The 19018-nt window shown below is 41.7% G+C and overlaps 4 protein-coding genes across 5 annotated transcripts; 1 reads left to right on the top strand and 3 right to left on the bottom strand.

Moving 5' to 3' along the window:
• Window positions 1-150: 150 nt before the first annotated feature.
• gpn2 (GPN-loop GTPase 2) lies at window positions 151-4073 on the bottom strand. Of its 2 annotated transcripts, none has more exons than XM_080039332.1 (6): window positions 4024-4073; window positions 3127-3694; window positions 2860-3016; window positions 2552-2712; window positions 914-1044; window positions 151-725 (listed from the first exon to the last, which is right to left on the bottom strand). In XM_080039332.1, exons 2-6 carry the CDS (start codon window positions 3544-3546, stop codon window positions 653-655), a joined length of 942 nt encoding a protein of 313 aa, XP_079895458.1. In that variant the 5' UTR covers window positions 3547-3694; window positions 4024-4073; the 3' UTR covers window positions 151-652. The 2 variants fall into 2 exon arrangements, with proteins under 2 accessions (XP_079895458.1, XP_079895459.1); XM_080039333.1 differs by lacking the exon at window positions 4024-4073 and adding an exon at window positions 3832-3983.
• A 314-nt stretch (window positions 4074-4387) lies between these two features.
• Window positions 4388-7268, bottom strand: gpatch3 (G patch domain containing 3; the record flags this gene model as incomplete). The annotated part of the gene is made up of 7 exons (XM_080040026.1): window positions 4388-4644; window positions 4759-4886; window positions 4980-5101; window positions 5215-5274; window positions 5553-5727; window positions 5893-6347; window positions 6827-7268. The coding sequence occupies 7 exons, from the start codon at window positions 7266-7268 to the stop codon at window positions 4461-4463; spliced, it is 1566 nt and encodes a 521-aa protein (XP_079896152.1). The 3' UTR covers window positions 4388-4460.
• Window positions 7269-11923: 4655 nt separating this feature from the next.
• nr0b2a (nuclear receptor subfamily 0, group B, member 2a) lies at window positions 11924-12823 on the top strand (the record flags this gene model as incomplete). Its single annotated transcript, XM_080039541.1, has 2 exons — window positions 11924-12458; window positions 12582-12823. The coding sequence occupies 2 exons, from the start codon at window positions 11924-11926 to the stop codon at window positions 12821-12823; spliced, it is 777 nt and encodes a 258-aa protein (XP_079895667.1).
• Window positions 12824-15070: 2247 nt separating this feature from the next.
• Window positions 15071-19018, bottom strand: kdf1a (keratinocyte differentiation factor 1a). Its single transcript, XM_080040095.1, has 4 exons — window positions 18702-19018; window positions 17227-18291; window positions 16748-16822; window positions 15071-15897 (listed from the first exon to the last, which is right to left on the bottom strand). The coding sequence occupies exons 2-4, from the start codon at window positions 18269-18271 to the stop codon at window positions 15812-15814; spliced, it is 1206 nt and encodes a 401-aa protein (XP_079896221.1). The 5' UTR covers window positions 18272-18291; window positions 18702-19018; the 3' UTR covers window positions 15071-15811.

Raw genomic sequence — 19018 nt, 5'->3', positions numbered from 1 at the left:
TTGTCAAGTACCATTACGTTCCTCTGCGTATCTAGGGAAAACACAATGTCTGTTCTCTGTATCTTTCCGTTAGACACACTGCTCACTGATACATGAACATGGCAGAAGTGGAGCCAGGAGGAAAGTCCTCTACGTAATATTTGCCATACTGTTCTTCACCAAATAATAATTTGAAAAAAAAAACAGCATGGGACACTTCTTAATGATTTTATATACAAATCAAAATTAAACCCAAAGGCGAATCAACATAATGCTTATATTTCATTCCTGTAGACTACTGAAAACGTCTGCGTAAACTTGCACCAAGCAAGACCAATACCATACCAGAGCTCTCTCAAAAATATAGTAGGTAAGAAAATGTATTTATTGAACACATCCTTGTTGTCGTCTATACATAAAGCTGTAAAGAAATACTTGCAATTGGCGCTCTCACTGAAAACTTTATTCACATCAGTCATCCTCAATGTGATTTCTATGACGTGTGGTGCAACCTTGAAGCTTTTAAAGGACCCAAATTTAGTTCCCCTCTCTCCGATGCTTTTGTAGAGAGGCTCAGAATTCAGGCCAAGTGATATGGATGTTGCCAAGACTCGGCTGATATACTGCTGCTAAAAAGGCACCCAGTTTTGTCCTTTTATTTGGGCTTCCCAATTCACAGGTCCATCATTTCATCCTCCACGGTCTTTCCACCGGCTTCAACGTACCGCTCTTGTACTCCAAGAGTACTGAAGTATGGTTAAGGAAACTTACAAAAACCAGAACAAAACCCATTTTGTGCACATGTATGTTGTAAATGTTACTTTTCACACACAATTCTTCCAGAGTATTTTCAGCCACCTCCCAGAAAACTTACAGTTTGATATTTAAACCAGATGAGTCACAGTGAGTCACCGTAGTGCTAAGGAAAGGATACGAGTCGAACTGGAAATCTGCCCCCACAGCAGCTGACATCATGGCTTGCAGATTCCTCTCCTCCAGGTCTCCAAAGCAGTAGCCGTTGGCTTTGTCCACTGCTCGTAAGACCTGAATCATGCTCTCTTTGTCCTGCAGAGCCAAACAGAGAAGCATTTGATCAGAGGGAGTGATTTTTCCCCACAGAAATTTCCCTGAAACTATCCAGTGACAAAACATTTCAAGATAAAACTCTCACAGAAACTCTAATAATGTGCACTTAAGATCCAATAGTATATCTGATTTCAGAATAGCTAAACAATTTGTCTCTGTTGCATGAACAGCCTACAAGCAGCCTTCTCCAACTGAAAGGATTTGGAAACCTTCTTGGAAATGTGTTAATGCAGCCAGCTCAGCTTTTGGTGTAGTCCTCAAGGTTTGGTCTTTTCAGATAAGCTACACATGCATACAAAGCCATAAATCCCCAAACTTCCTTCATTCAGGTTAAAAGTGTTTTTTACCTTTTAAATTAGCTGTCTTAGTAACATTTGTAACTAAAGAAACCAGCTAATGAATAACCTATATGGGGTAGAAAAACAGAAATGCTGCGTTTTTGTTGTTGTTTTTTACCATTATGGAAACAAGAGAAGCGCCAACCTGCCATTTGTATACATTTCTATTCCAGTATGCAGTGATGGCACAGCAGTCTATACTCCTGTCTCTGGATACACACACATGATCCTATCAGTCTCCATAAAGGCATAATGTCAGGGAACGAATATAGTGTGCTGACAGCCGCACTCCATTTTAACAGTCCAATCCATCTGCACAAAATTGATCCACTGTTCAATCTCCAATGCTAAAAATTATTCATGGTTTTACCTGTTGAGATGAAATGTGGAGGTGGGTGATTTTAAGGAATTCTGGCCATTTCGGCATAGAAAAACTAATGTTGGGGTTTAACATGTTCGGGGCTTCGGGCCACTTTTACTCGGTAAGAATGTTCTGTGGGAGCTTAACTCTGTCACGGCCTAGCTACAAAAATATAATTAAGGACCCAACATATATCACTCTACAGAAAATAAATACATCATGATACAAAACCTAGATACAGCAATTACTTAAGAATTAATTAATAATTGAAGTTTCATTAGGTAAATGCCTTAAACTTTCAGCCAGTCATTCGATGCCCAGTAGTCACTGAACCTATTAAAAAATGGGAACTTATAAGTGTTCATAATTCCTGTGGCAAGAAAGCAAATACGTAGAGATGGATAGACTATCCGATAGCGAGGAATGCATTTTCTTGTCTGCCACAAAATGGCAACAGAGCACAAATACAAACTGAGCTGTTTGCGAAGATATGCGTTACATTACACATACCTGGAATAACCACTACCTGGTATACCATATAACCTATGTGAATTACAGTTAAGTTAGTTCCATTGATTTAAAGTCCCGAAGGTTGATGACAGCCATGCTTGAATCAGAAAAATCCCCAGTGATTAACTTTTAATTTACTGAAACATACTACTATAATAGTGTCCTATTGGCTGAAATGTAGCGGCAATATAACATATTGAGTTACTGAGAAAATCATTTATTGCCACATGCAACAAGAGTTTTTACCAAAATAAAATAAACATCTAACTGTGCATACCTGTACATTAAGGGGCACAAAGGACACAAGACTGTAGTCTTGAATGACCTCGACCAACTTCTCATTTAGACGGAGGAATTTTTTAAAGAAGGGGTCTGCGGCCAGGTGATCCAGAAGATAGGTCAGATCCATGACCTCCGTGTAGAAGTCAAGGTTGAAGGCTGCGAAAGAATACAGACAGGAAAGATGTTATCTCTCTATATTTTTCCTGAAAAAATTAATTATGTAAGAAGAAAGTCCTCATTGGTAATGATTTGGTGATATTTGTTTTTTCCTTCCGCATGAATAAAACAGCCCCTTTAACTCACCCAGTTTGCCATACTGCTCAATCAAGTCCATCTTGGACAGGACATTGACGTGGGGGAGCTCCACATGCAGCATGGTGGACAGGGAGGTACAGAGCACAGAGATGAACTTGGCCGGGTCGGCGCAGTAGTGAGAGTCCACGAGGTGCACTGACGCCAGCTTAAAGAAGTGTGAGAAAACAACAGTGATAAGAGCTTATTCTATGTTAATAGTGTACACATACTTGAAGACAAAGTATCAGGGGAGAAAAACCTAATTGAGAACCTCACCCTGAAGTTCCACTTTGCCAGCTGTGCAAAGATATTCTTGACTGAACTCTGGTGGGTGTAGAGCTCCACCTGTCCGGGACAGTCAAACAGGAAGTAACAGTCGCTGTGCTGCTTCAGCTTGCTCTCCAACCAGTCCAGATTTGCTTCTACGTAGTCCATACAGTAGAGGAGCCCACCGTTGGGCCCCAGCTTCATGCTCTCCATCACATCGTCCAGAGTGACCAGCTCTGAGATATCTACCGCACAGGGATATGGCAGTCCTTCGTTGGCAGGGTCCATGTTCACCACCACCACCTTGCGTCCCAGGTGAGTGAGGAACTCCTGCATTCCTCTACAGTACGTGGTTTTCCCTGAACCTGGGGGTCCGATGACCACCTGGCCAAAGCGTAGAGGGGATGTTGCTCCAGGCTGGCTGGACATGGTGTCTTTGAAAAAAGGGTTTAGGAGCTGTAGAGGTTCACATGAGGTGGGACCGGGGTGTCAAAGGGCCCACATGTGTTGACCTTATTTACAGTCTATGGAGTTGACCTATGCAAGGCGTCAGCATCCAGGGTGTCACAGGTGTCACCTGGCAGGGTCACATCACACACACACACACACACACCATAGATAGTATATAAAAACACACAGAGTGAGATATTTGCATGAAGGTGGCAATAGGAAAGATGGTCCTTATAAATGTTTTCTACTCAAGCAAAAACTCACCACGTCAATTAAGAGAGGTAAATACATATGAGAAGGACCAATATGAACAAGTGAATTAAATTAACTTTCTAACTGTATCTAATTAACAATTGTGTTTGACAAAAGAGAAGTCCAACAATAGCTACAATTTGTGTTACAACGTTGTGGTTTTTAATTGGGAAATACAATAACTAACTAGCAATGGATAATTACCGTCTCCCGCCGTTGTTTGTTTGCATGCGTACGTCTGCTTGCTAAGCGGCTGGGCTAATATCAAGTACATCCGGGTTACGTAACTAAGGTATCAAAATAAAAGCCGTGTTTACCATTTCACATGGTGCAATGTTACGCACAGCCAAGTGAACACGGCACTGCACTACACCAACCTCAATAGTGAAACCCCTTTGTGGTAATACTTTATATATTTAATTACAGTTTCAGCTTTACCTTACCTTACCATGACATAAAAGCATGAACATTATCATTGGAAGAGAGAAGTTTTTGTATGATAGTGAGTCAGCAATTTGACATTGCAAGTTAAAATATGAAATCAGCACACATAGAATAAAGGGTTTGAAAATGTTTTAATAGCACAGTCAGTCAGACATAGAAAACTACAAAATGTAAAAAATAAAATAAAAATAAAAATCTCATCTTTTTGGTCCAATGATGCCACCTGGCTGCCAGCCTCTGTACTTCATACTAGTGTTTGGTTGACGTCTCAGCAAGGTGTCACCTCCATCAATGTCTTTGGGTTTATCATACACTGTGGTTATATGGACATCTGTTCTGGCCTTTTTTACAGGATGTAACAGCAATCTCTCTCCATGATACCTGCCGAAAAGAAAGTACAATAGGATCAGGAGAGCATGACATAATCCTCTGATTGTTGACAAAAACATGCAAGCTACTATGTTTAGTTGATTCTGTTTTTCTGTTCATACACACCCAAAGCCTCTTTTGCAGTTAGGGTGTTGGCCTTCACTCTCAAGGGCATCAGGAATCCCAACCTGACTCTGTCCCAGCCCTTCACCATCCTTCCAGCCCTGTTTTTCCATCACACGACGACCAAAGCCCTAAAAAGAAAAATGCATTAAAACATTTCTCTAATAAGTTATGGCAGAGGAGATGGGAGACAAAAAAAATAATAATACAGTCCACTTCCTCACCTTAGTGAATCTCTCAAAGCTGCCAATGGATTGATTGTGCCCGGTTCCATCCTCAAGACCATCCCTCAGTCTTTTTTCATATCGCATTCGGACATAGTCACGCGAATCCATGTCACCTCCATCTGTGAACGGAAAAAATGGGTTAAAGAAAATCAGACGCTCAAGAAATATCTCATAGTTTTCTCCCTTCGTGAATCAAGGGAGTAATCGTAGGTATAAAACCAACTTCACATACCTTTATCATAGTACACACTCATGTCAACATCCCAGTCGTCTGTCGTCTGTTCATCAAAATCTAAAAAAGGACAGGAGGAGACACAAATGGAATTAATGTTTCATCGTGCATATACAGTTTATTTAAAGTTGCAGTTGAATGCTGGATGCTCCGGCATTCACACCAATGATTTCTGAAATGCTAAACGACCATTTCAATTTGAATCCCATAACCAACGTGGTTAACATCAATTATAGAACTGGATGTGTGATTCTTTATGTCTAAACTTATATCACAATACACCAGCTTCTTCTGGTAGGTGTGAAAAACTGTACGAGTCATGTTTCGGTCTTCCATACCTCCTTCCTCCTCCTGCCAGTACTGTGCGTCTGTGTAGAACACCAGGCCTGAGCCGCCCTTCTCCCACTTGAGCTCAATCTCCTCTTCAAACAGCCGCTCTTTGCATCGCTCCTGGCTCGTCACGTCCTCGTGCAAAGCTTCGTGGCGCTCCCACTCCTCACAGCCGTCATCATCCTATGAATTAATAATGAACAAACGACAAAGTGAAGGGGACGATTGGTGACAATTCAGCTGGCCCATGCAACTTATTCTAACAACAACAATATAACATAACTTTAATGCATTTATATTTGAAATAATAACAATAAAACTAATAAATACGACTATATTCAAACCCACATCATCTGCATTTGACTGGGTGTCCTCCTCTTCTTTATTCTGTTTCTCATCAGTCTCTGTCGTTTCTGTGTCTTCATATAGCCGCCTCCATCTTGAATGTGGAGCAGCCAAAGTGCCTGGTCCTGATATTTCATGTCCAGAAGCCGTAAATACTGTCTCCTCTGTGGCTGGAAGTGTCCAACTGTCCTGATACTGGAAAGGTACGTTGCCATAGCGGCGATTGGAGCTGGTCTTTGGAAAAACAAGGCCCAGTTTCCGGATGAGGCGCGGAGGCATTCGGCAGGACTGGATGAGCTGTAGGAAGACTTTCACCGATGTGCCCACGTTTCCATTTGGCATCAGAGCAGGTGGATTCAGCTCTGATAAGCTTTTAAGGTCAGCTTCTGTGAAACATTCCGTTAAGGACACCCGGTGCCGCCTCTCGTGTTTTGTTTTAAAGGGAAATGAGCCATCATCTAAAAAAAAAAAAAAACAGTTAGATGTACGTGTCAGTATTCAACAATACCAGCTACATGGAGAAGCCATGATGTGGGTTAAATAATTCCTACACTGCAACTGAAATTCAACTCGAATCAGTCAATCAACTGACAATTACACAAATGCAGTTATGATTAATTGGCTAACTTCATAAACACATTAGCAGTTCTTACAATTACAAACGATCTGTAATAACAGGAAACTAAATAAGTGAGCAGATTAGTTGAAACCTGTGACGTGCATGTTGTTTTTTACTTTATTTACTGACAAGAGTCAGATTTTGAAGAAGTGTAAATTGACCTCTGTGTAAAATAGGCGGCCTGTCCCTTTAATATAGCAAAACAAAAAGATGTGAACATGCAAACAGACGAAGAAGGATGCTGTAGGCTATTTGTGACCCGATACACGTTAGGTGGACTTAACAGTTTAGCAGGCACATTTAGATTGTCTCACTAACCTTTGTCATTTGAAACCTTAACTCTTTTGATAATACAGCGTTTAGCCAGCCAGTTCCCCTTCGGATTGATCCAGTGATTCCCCGCGTACATCCTGACGAACCTGTCCGCGTCTTTACCGGTAACAGAGACGACACAGCAGCAGGTCTTCGCAGTCGGCCTCTTCGCAGAGTTGTTTGTTGTTTCTTGGACAGTTTCGGGAGACTTGGAGCTGCCCTCTTCGCCGTCCCCACTTCTTATTATAGGTCCATGGTCACCACACGCTTTGTTTTCGGTCCCCTCGGACTCTCTGAGGGTCTCCGGTCGATGACGGTAGTGAAAATAGTGGAAGCCGCCGCTTTCTATGAACTGGCTGAAGTAATTTCTCAGGTCCGCCGAGTGCAGGGCCACCGGGATGTTGCTAATGGCAAAATACACTGGAGCAACAGCTTCGGGGTCCGCCATGATTGTTTTTTTTCCTGGACGGCGAGCCAGCGTCATCAGCACGACATTCGTAAATGACGTCACATCCGTTTAAAAATATGAGAGAAAAAAAAGAAAATTATAATTATATATAATTATTAATACCTCTATTATATTGCATTGCGATGTATTGTTTTGGCAAAATTGATGTCTAATTTGTCATGCTAATAAAAATAGATGTATATATCTTTTTTTAATAGATACATAGGCCTACTTAATTCATCCCTGAAGGAAAATTGAGTCATAATTGTTTGTCTAAATTCCCACTGATTGGAGGAGTTTATCATACATCATTTTCTCTCTATACGATATCATTATTCATCAAATGTATACGTACTGTGTATGCATACATATGTGTTATATTATTTTCATTATTTAATTTGAGAAAAGATTGCAAGCTCATGAATGAATTCAGGTGCTCAAATGAGTCAAGGACACTCAAACATGCTAAAAGCTAAAACAATTTTGGATTTAAGCAAAAAGGCAACACGTCTGGTATAAGACAAATTGAAAAAGACCAAGGACAAAATGTTAGGTATTTTAATAAATGATTTAAACTTTCACATTACCATGTCTTTTTAACCTCTTTCAGAAAGTCAACCAAGATATGTGTTCAGTCAGAGTTCATTAACCCAGAGGCTAACTCTTCTCTTGGCCTTCAACTCAGCTTTTATCCTTGTGTTTTGATTGTAATAGGCTGTAAACCAGACCTGGGTGTCTGGACCCTGACATCACTCTACACATAATGCTACACACTACTGTGCATTAGTCATAGCCACTCTGGCTTGCGGGAGCCCATGATGATCCTCGACAGAATCAAATATGTTTGGAAGAATAAGAAATTAATGTTGATAGAAATTGACTGACATGATTATTCAGGAAATCAGTCAAACAATTATTATTCCAGGTTAAAAATCCTATAACATTAGTCTTTGTAACATCCTGAAAGAATCAAACTTTTTTACATGTCTCATAAATTGGCACACCAAAAATTACTGCTGTCAATAATAAAACGTTTTTTATACCCTACATTGGGGAATATAAAGATAACATTTGAAAGCCATATATTAAGTGCTGAATAAAATATGGTGTACATTTAGCAAAAAAATATAACTCAAATCAGGAAATATGTTACCAAATGAAACAGTGCCAGCTTTCCTTACTCAGTTTTACTTTTAATACTCTCTGCTACAGAAACCTTTTGGTCAGTGCCCAAAAAGTATTGACGTTACTCAATATGTTAGTTTAGTATGTATGCTTTCAAAGAACTGGGTAGGTCAACATCAGAGCACGGTTCAGTAGTACAGTATCTAATTTAAAAAAAAATTAAAGATATGATTTGCACCACACATCCCTGAAATGTACAGGAGATGATCAAAACTTGGTCATTTTGAAGACTGGGAAAGGAGGCACCATTTAATTGTTCACACTTTAATTTCCAAAGTAATATATTGTACAAGTTTGGGGGGGGGGGGGGTTAAGTTTTTTAATTTTATTGTAGGAATGAAAATGTAATTGAGAAACATTATTGAAATTGTATTGTTTAAAAACTGCATTCTGAATCTGGCTTAAGAGCAGACACTGCAGGCAAAAACAGGGATTTTCTTCAGCACTATTCTGATGGTTATTACATAAGGATGTGTTCCTAAATTGTTAATTGTCTGATATATACATTACATTTTCTTCTTAAAAACATGCCCATAATACATTTCAATTCTATCCAAAAATCTGTTCTGTAAAGAATGTGGACGCTAATGTTGTAAAAATTAAATAAATGCATTTTAAATGTAGCTTAATCCAACATCTAGTTTTTGGATTTTTAAAAAGATGCAAATGTATCTCAAATTTAGTTAGATATTGCCAAATTTCCATAAGTATTCAAACATTTCTGAAACATTTAAAAAAAAAATGTATTTAAGTAATTAACTGGCAAAGTGTCATGATGATATCCATAAGTCAAAAATGTTACACTATTCACCTGCAGTGTGTCACCTTATATGAATTTGTGGTGCTGTGTACATTTATAATATGTTATTGTTATAGTGAACCTGAAACAAACTATTTTTATAAAAATCTTAAAAGAATTCCAGAAATTTGAATTACGAGAGAATCAAGTGATTTTTCCAAAGGGTTAAAATGACCCAACAGCACTAGAATGACCATCACCTTTGGGTTGATGACCTTGTGGAACACGGTCAGGCAAATGAACCGCTGCTGTATTAGCAGTAGGTCGAGGTCAAGTGTCATGTACCAGACATGGTGTCCACCACACACTGTGAGTTCAATGACAGTCAATATTTTGGGGAAACCTAAAAAGTAAAGCAAACTGGGTTACTGTGGATGAGGTATATGTTCACACAGTTCTCTAAAAGAAATTCTAATGATTGTCCATTTATTGCAGTTTAACTTTATATTGCTATCACCTAAAACAATTTTAGAGTTTGCATGCATTTTATTAATAGTAAAAAGGAAAACAAATGTCTTGGACATTCTGCAGGATCATTAATTCATGCTGCTTCAGACCTAGTCTGCTCCACTAGCTTGATCTTAAAATGCAGAAACTGTTCCATTTATAGAATGAAGGACATTTGATTTTTACTGTCTTGGTCTGAGATAAGCGTTTGTCCTCCGTGTCCGTCTCTGCCTGCTCCTAACATCTATAAACACAAGCCTTATCACAAGCATTTACAACTGTCAGCATGCTTCATGAAGCCCGAACTGCAGAGTGCATTACAGGTCACTTTGCTGAAAGGATCTATATCTCGGAGATGATGCATTTATTTTTGTATTTGAAGCTGCAACCCGTTGATTGATTTTCCTTGGAGCACAGACATGTCAAATCTCACATAAATCATCACAGTGTTTTGTCATATTCAGATTCCTTACACCCCACCCCAAGAAATAAATGTAGCTATGAAGCTACTCTGGAGTATTCTTTGAAGAAATGAGCTCATAGACGGATGGAGTAAAACAAACATTCGGTGACTGGTGCTGCCACTAGTGTCTGGCCTGTAATCTCTTTATTGCCGTTGCTCACTTTATAGGCTGACCTTGACTCTACGGCTCTGTGGTTCACATCTGCCTCTGGACACTTCCATCCAGTGATGTATTAGGCTTCTTGTTTATTTGTGACAATAATAAAGCAATTTGCTTATCAGTTGGAAGCCTCTGTGCCAGGCACCGGGAAGATAACAAAGCTTATTTAAATGACAAGCAGAAGTACATTGCACTACCTGTTACAGACACCATAAACTGGAACTCCTTACATTTTCAAAGCCGACTTTATATTTACAGTACTGTGCAAAATGTTTAGACAGGTGTGAAAAATGCTGTAAACTAAGAATACTTTAAAAAATATAAATAATAATGGTTTATTTTTATCAATTTAAAAAAATGCTAAGTGAGCGAACAAGGTAGTTACTCTGGATAAGCAAGGTCCCTCCAAGACAAATATTTCAAAGCAGACTGGGGTTTGAAGATACGCTGCTCTTTTGAAGAAGCACAAAGAAACGGGCAACGGAGGTTTCTTGCAAGTTTCTGCAAATGGAGTTGGAAATGTGGTCAATATTAATGGTGTTCTAAATGCTGAGAACATGTACCTGGGTCCCACTGGTTTATGCCAGTTCTGAGCTGATGGCACTGCTGGATACAGATTTATCTTTTGTTCATTTACTGCATTTTGTTAATTTATTAAAACAAACCATTGAAACTTCCGTTTTAGAAAGCATTCTTAGTTTACAGCATTTTTTCACACCTTCCTAAAACTTTTGCATAGTACTGTATATTTCTTTTAAAGCTATCTAACAGTGCAACTAAAATCCACCTAATGACCCAGTGGTAAATGTAACTAACATTATGTGTACTGTATCTTGTTTTTTATTATTATACCATCAAGCAAACACACACACACAAAATGTACATCTGTTCGAAATTATGCATAAAAGAAACCGACAGGAACAAGACCCTACACTTTTTTCTTTCTTTGCATACATCAGTTTTGAATTTGTCAGTTCTTCAGATGGTTGGGCCACCACGTTGGTCCTGATGAAATATCTACACAACTATTGGATACATTGTCGTTGGCTTCAGATTTGTTGATATAAAGTAAGGAGGTTTGACTGTGTTGTTTTATACCAGTTGTCGAATATCCAGTGCTTTTCTTGGACTACAATATGATACATGTATTAAAAAATAAATAAAAAGAACTTGCAAAACTTAACGAAGACTTAACTTACAGGTCAATGCCCTCTCTGCTTTGGCCTCTTGCCAGCTCTGCAGGTGTGAGCTGGCAGGGGCAGGGACACTCCACAGTCCTTGGTAGCTTGGTACTGCCTGGGTTAATGACACCGGCTAAGAGATAAGGCCCAACCCTCTTGATATCCAGGTTACTCCACCAGCTCCTTTTTCATTGAGAAAAGCTTATCGCTTTCCCAGGGTTATTCCATCAGTCACCTGGCAGAGTGCATGGTTGTTTTTCACAGAGAGTGTATTGACAAGTCAAGGTCCACTCAGCGGGGTGGGTTGGCCTTATAAATACAGGGGCACTGGAGCAAGCAGCAGCAGTACTCACAAGCTCATGAAGAGCCCATCCTCGGGAGAGGTCTCATTTAACAACATAGATCTCTACAAGCTTTAACATGGATAACAGCTGTCATTGTTCAACCACCAGTGAGAGGCTTTCCAATCCTATACTCTACAACATCCTGAGCCAAATGGAAAACTGCAAACCGAGCCTAAACAGCACAAACTACAATTCAAATCCTCACAGATGCAACTGTGAGCTGCGAAGGACAGTGTGCCTGAAATGGCCATCGGAGGTTTGCAAAGAAGCTTCTGCAGTTTTGGTGAAAACCATCCACTTCATGAAGAACCTACCGGCTTTTAACCAGATGCCACCAAATGACCAGTTCGCACTTCTAAAAAGCTGCTGGGCACCGCTTTTCGTTTTGGGTTTGGCCCAGGAGCATGTGGACTTTGAGGTGAAGGACACGCCTGCTGACAGCATGCTGAAAAAGATCCTCCTGAACCGTCAGGAGAACCCTGAGACGGAGAGGGAGCAGCCCACCATGGCCGGTGTCAGCAAACTCAAGTCCTGTCTGGAAAAGTTTTGGAGCTTGGATCTCAGTCCAAAGGAGTATGCATACCTCAAAGGGACCACAATATTTAATCCAGGTATGTTCTCAACGTAAAGAAATCTTCTAAACGGGTCCATTTTTCTATCACTGCAGAACAAAATACCATGGAGAAATATCAATAACACGTGTGTAACTCTATTTTCTTAATTTATTTCAACAGATGTCCCAGATTTACAGGCAGCTGATTTTGTTGAAGGCTTACAACGTGAGGCCCAGAACGCCCTCAGCAGGGTGGTCCAGCTCCTTCACCCAGGGGACCGGGAGCGCTTTGCCAGAGTCCTCCTCACAGCCTCCATGCTGCAGAGCATCACGCCCAGCCTGATCTGTGAACTCTTCTTTAGGCCTGTGATAGGCCAGGCTGATCTGCTGGAGCTGCTAGTCGACATGCTGTTCTGCAATTAGCAAAGGGCAGGTGGACTTCACGCCAACGTTTTGGACAATGATGAATTCGATGTGTTTGACAGTGGTGATGCAGAACTCTCCCTAGAAATGCTTCCTCAATGCATGACAGGGAAATAAACTATGTGATTTTGTGAACATGGGACTGAATTACCACCATGTACAATGAAGCTTAGGTCATTTAGCCTGAGAAGATTTTATCCCCTCAAGTGGAAGGATTTTTTTCTGCACGAAGACAGACCTAACCCGCTGTTGAATGACTGCATTTTGTGCTGATGATCTTTCAAGTGTGCTACAGAGTTGTAAATAAGTGTGTTTGTCTGTATTTACAGAACATGTCAAATATATTTTTGTAAACAAACTTATACGTGAAGTTCTGTCTCAATCATTTCTAAAGACCCACAGTGAGCTAAACCTGCCACAATATATGCTTTATGAGCCAGGTAGTGCACCTGATGATGATGCTCTGTTTTGAACATCTTTATCCCTACATCTGATTTGGCAGGTCGGTCATTATTGACATGTTTTGCAGCCAAGTATTGCTCAAGCCTATTTAGCTCAAATTCTTGTCAGGACGCCAGAATTTCCAAAGATAGCAAATGTGCTCCATAATATACAGTATGTGTTATGGCTTCAGTGAAGTATTAGAACAAGCATACATATGCAGAAAATATATTGGCATAAAGTTTGAGAGGTTACAACCCAGTAGACGACCAGTCAGTCTTGTTCAGTAAACTTGTAAAATATTGAGAAACCAAATATGATTCATGCAGGCTATGTTCTCCTTCTTGTTTAACCAGATTGTGTTAAAACCACAGTCAACCGTCAGTGGTATGATGAATGTGTCAGACTGTAGACTTGATAAGTCATCTGAGGTTAAACCACTTAACATCAAAGTAGAGACATTTTATGGTTAGTTCAGCTCTCTATCATGACCACAAATGTTAAAGCACTGCAGTGTTTTATGTTTTTGTTTGCTAGGTGATACTGTCTCCCCCTTATGGATAATAGGGGAATACACATACACATGCAGACACCATGAAAGTAGACTTAAACTGGGCCCTGCCACTTTTCTTTCTCTCACACACAAGCATATAACTGAATAAAAGCGCAACAAAAGCAATGATCACATCTTCCAAGCGCAGAAGTAAGTGGGAGACGTGTTTCAATTCTAAATGAAGTGTACTCCGTTCTGCAAACAATTTTCCAGCTACATGCAGGCCCTCTTGATTCACGCTTGCCTCTGGCATGTTAGTTGTGAAACAGTGGAGCCTTTGCATGACACCTCATACAGGTAAAACAGGAATGTGCTGGTGGGGGCAGAGAGCCAGAGGTCGGGGTTACACAGGGCTACTGCGACACACCACAAACAGAAAAAGCAAGTCTAAGCTCAACATTTGGCACTGAAGACTTCAGGTAAAAAAAAGTTTTGTTCACAAATATGTGAACAATCTATTCACCTATTTTCAGTCCAAATAACATAGTTGGATACTATACCTGCCTTATTCATTGCTGTTTCAAGGCCCTGATAAAAGCATTTCTGAAGAATTTAGAATAAGCCGTCAACTGTTAATAAAAACACACCCAAGCAAAACAGAACTGCCATCTGAACGCCAGACTTCTTGATTCAAGATTGGTGCAGATTTTAAAATGACACATAATTGTTAAATATAGCTTAATTCAGCAAGTAGGACCAAAGCAGGACTTCGAAATAAATTCCTGAAATCCAGCAGATTTTCTGCAATGCTTCTTTCCCTTTGCATTAAATGACAAAGACAAACCCCAGGATTTTATTTCCCCTTTGTGATAACCAGCCAAACGAGTTCCTTCTTTTGCTGAGGGCGGAATAAGCTTGCCTGGTACGACACGGTGACCTCGGGGAGATGAGCTTGACAACAATAATCCGATAGATAAAGAGGAAAAGTAGGCTAAAGAGACAGAGAATTATGCAGTGGAAAAACGTGTTGATGTACAAGAGTGATAACTAATAAAAACAAATGGAACTACAAATATTTAAAATACATACACATTATTATGGCTTGTGTTGAAACAGAAAGCAGAAAAACGTTTTCTGTGCAAGCTAAAATGAAGAATAGATGACTTAAACATCATTAATATTCATGTAAAATACAAATTCTTCTCAAATACAGATTAACAAAATTTCATTTCATTTTTCATTTAACTTTTATTTATCCTCGAGAGACCAATTGAGGGGTGACCCTCATTTACAATGACGTCGAGTAAAAAAAAAAGCATGGAGATTTTTTTTTTTTTATTTAGTTCAAAACAGGACTTTGTTGTGAATATAAAAAAATGGTTTTAACAACCTGGAAAAGTAACATCAACTCAATCATATATTTACATCAAAATATGGCTTGACCATGCAGGTTTCAGGTAAAAACATGCTTTTGAAGGAGTCTAAATGGCAGGAAGCACACGCATATGCGCACACACACACACACACACACACACACACACACACACACACACACACACACACACACACACACACACACACACACACACACACACACACACACACACACACACACACACACACACACACACACACACACACACACACACACACACACACACACACACACACAGAGAGAGAGAGAAGTATGAGGACGGTCATGGTCCACCATCAATCTCTATCCTCTGGCGTGATTGCTAAGATAACATGGAGTGTATTCATGTTTCTTTCAACACTGCATACAAATGTACATGGTCTTTCCCTGTGTAAACAAAAAATAAACATTTGTGTCCTCATTGGGACATTGGCTGGAAGAAAAAAAGTCTGTGAATCTCAATGACACTCCGATGGCAAAATCAGCTGTACCGCTCAAAGTACAACCGCCCAGGGGGAAAAGGTGCTCCGGTCAGTAACCGCAGTAACAGCTAAATCAATGACAGCAGAAAAATAACATTGTCCATGTAGTTGGCTACATCACTTGTCAGTGTATGTGCTTTTGTTTGCCATGGTGCCCTTCAGAGAAGCAGAGGTGCTCCCGAGGAATCTGTTTCGGTGTCATGATGGTAGGCCGAGTAGGCTGTGACGTTGCTGGAAGAGTACGCTGCGGGACAAAGACCTTTATTTAATGCACTGAAAACCAAAACACAGAGCATTACTGAAGAGGGAGAAAATAACAAGAAATGCAGTAAATGCTATATATATTTTAACGCACATCACCGGGGAACGTAAAAGTTTAATCCCGGGGACTCGGGACACTTTCCCAGGGCCGAAAAGTGAGCGATGTGGAAACACAATGTGGTGTACACTCATTCAAAGACATGTAACAGGACACCCCTCCTTTTCACAGCCTCTGAGCCGAACAACAAGGAAAAGAAGAAGAAAGAAAAAGTCCATGCGTAACCCAAGTTGTTTGCCCGAATGACATAATCTACCACGGGACATTATGAGGCATGTATTTAATGTGACTAGATCTGCTGCTGGAGCAGGTGGTGTGGCATGAGCGCTGAGCTGGAGGCGGATTGATAGGTGGGTGTAAGGTGGTGAATGAGGGGAGGAGGAGGCAGCTAATAATGAGCTTAATATGCAGAGAAAAGGACAGGAATGCAGGCCTTTCACTGTTTTAGCACTGGTATGTTACTGGCAAGCAGAGCACTAGGTGAGAAAATGCCTGCAGCTGCTGCAGGTACAATGGATTGCAAAGACTGAGCCTCACATGTTCACTGATTCGCCAGGGGTAGTAATTACACCTCAATGACCAGGCGGACTGGAGCTTTATCAGAGCAAATTAAAAATTATTAAATTGTGCAATTCTTTTTAACCGCTAATCATGTGCTAGCACGCTTTGGCCCTGATTGATCCCCGGTCTAATTGAACTCCTAATTCCTTGTATGTACGTGCATATACACGGACCCAAAACGAAGGCCCAAACCATAATCCTGGTATGTACTCACATTTTCCGCTGTAGTGTCTCATTTTCCTCGCCAGCTCGTCTGACTGCGTCTGCTCCGACACCTTCACCTCGGGATCTGTGGCGGGGAACAGAGAGACGGGAAAAGTTTAAACAAGCAAGCACACTTTAACACACACACTGTCACTTTCAAAGTTAATCCGGTCATCACTACTGCTATTGTGCAATATGTTTTAGACGACGGCGTGCGCCTGTATCAACTTGTCAAAGATTAACCGGTGATTATTAGGTCACTGCCGCCTGTAGAATGCCTGGTGTATTAGGGCCTAAAACTGTGAGCCAAACAAAAGAGCTTCAGAAGCCTATGAGTCATTTAAGGGAAGACACATCAGATGATTGCTATATTTTGGATGTTGTGTGGCGGTGAAAGCAGTCTTCAACTTGGTGTCTTATTAATATTTATAACTGCTGAAATTATAAATGTGAATTGTTATTTAAAGAAATGTTGCATGATATTCTTACAGTCACTGCTCATGAAAGTGTTGGTCATGGTCTCGTTGCCGCTGTCAGGGAGAGTGCCATCGTTTTTCCCATTGGGCCGATGTTGTCCCGCCGGCTGGTGGCTCTTGTTCCTCTTGCCCTTGCGCGTGCTAATGCGGATGACGCCGTGCACCAGCTTGCACTCGGCCTCCTGCTCCTCCAGGTTGTAGTCCTGGGCGATGCTGTAGATGAGCTCGCTGATCTCGTTGGTCTTGCGGGAGAAGGAGGAGTCGGAGGTGCACTTGGCCAGCTGGTCAATCTGGTGCAGGGCATAGAGCTCCAGCAGCTTCTTAGTGATGAGCGAGTCAATGTCTGTGCTGGTGTCGCTCAGGTCGTCCAGGTCGTAGTCGTCTCGGGACAGCAGGCTGGTGTTGCTGACGGGACGCTGGCTCTCCCCTTTGCCCGGCACACGGGTCCTCTTAGGGGCTGGAGCCGGGTACTTCACTGTCTGACCTGCGATGCGCACGTCCGGATAGCGGAAGCTGTCGCTCGCCGGCAACTTGGTGACTTTGGGAGACTTACTGGACTCCAAAGGGACGCCGGAGGTGGGGTTGTTCAAGGCCATGCCGTTAGGAGGGTGAGGCTCACTGCTAGTTTTGGGGGGATGGTCTGTGGAGCTCTCGTTAACGGGCAGGCAGGGCTCTCGACTGCCATAAAATCCACAGGTCAGTACGCAGCAAATAAGAGCCTTGCAGCCGCTCCAGCCCACGGAGGCACAGGAGCCACAAGCATGTCTGCCGGCAGACGGGACGTCCGCCGAGCCAGGGATAAATCCTATTGTCTCCGAGCCCCGGGTCCCTGTGCCATTCCGTGGGTGGCCCTTGCTGCGTCCGTACTTGTTCTCAGAATAGCGGGGGTGTTCAGCGTGGGGCTCGTGGAGCTGTTTGCCATGGGGGTCCTTGTAGGAGTCTTGGCTGGCCGTGCTCTCCCTGGATATAGTCCGAGCGGGTCGGTACCTCTCTGCTCTGGAGCTGTGGTGTTTGTGGTGGCGGGACGTCTGAGGAGCCCCTGTGCTGTGGCCAGGCATGGCTCTAAAACCCCTGGGACCTGGTGTGTGTGGGAGAGGCATGTTTACAAGACAACCAGGTGGAAGACTACACTTGCATGTTGTCACACAGGCTTTGCAGCAGTAGACGCACACACACACACACACGCGCGCACACACACGCGCACGCACGCGCACACACGCGCACACACGCGCACACACACACACACACACACACACCTTAAGTAGGCTATGAAGAAAGCACTTAACTTCCAGTGCCCCCACCCCACACTGAAACTTAGAATGTAAATAGAAATAAGTGCATTGATTGCTTTGCCTGATAGTCATTTGGCACATTTCGTCTCGCCCTTGTTTGGTCTACAGTAGGCAAAATTTGCATGAAGACAGTTCAGACCAAAACTCATTCAACATTACACCGTTTTTGATATTAACAAACAAAACGTCCACTTACCGCATAAGAGAAAACACTTGTGGTTGTGTTCTATCCCAGGTGACTCGTTCAGGGAGCGGACCGCGGAAGTCTCGGACAGAAAAACAGCCTGTTAGCGCTTCGAACCGAGGAAGAAAGACTTCGAGTACGAACGCCCACAGACTTTTAAAAGTTGACTTACTTCCACGAAACAACAAACTTTGCAGAGCTAAAGTCCCGGGGCTCGACCGAAGAACACAACTCGACTCACTCGTATATCGTCTCCTCCTTTTTTTCTTGTTAAACTCAGCCCGCTGTAGCCGAGAAGTCTCCCAATGTTTGGCTATTACCTGCGGCTA

Source organism: Ammodytes marinus, assembly GCF_949987685.1.
Source record: "Ammodytes marinus genome assembly, chromosome: 13".
In the NCBI taxonomy this organism is placed as follows: Eukaryota; Metazoa; Chordata; class Actinopteri; order Uranoscopiformes; family Ammodytidae; genus Ammodytes; species Ammodytes marinus.
Note: the sequence above shows the minus strand (reverse complement) of the source record. Positions and strands in the feature narration are given on the sequence as shown.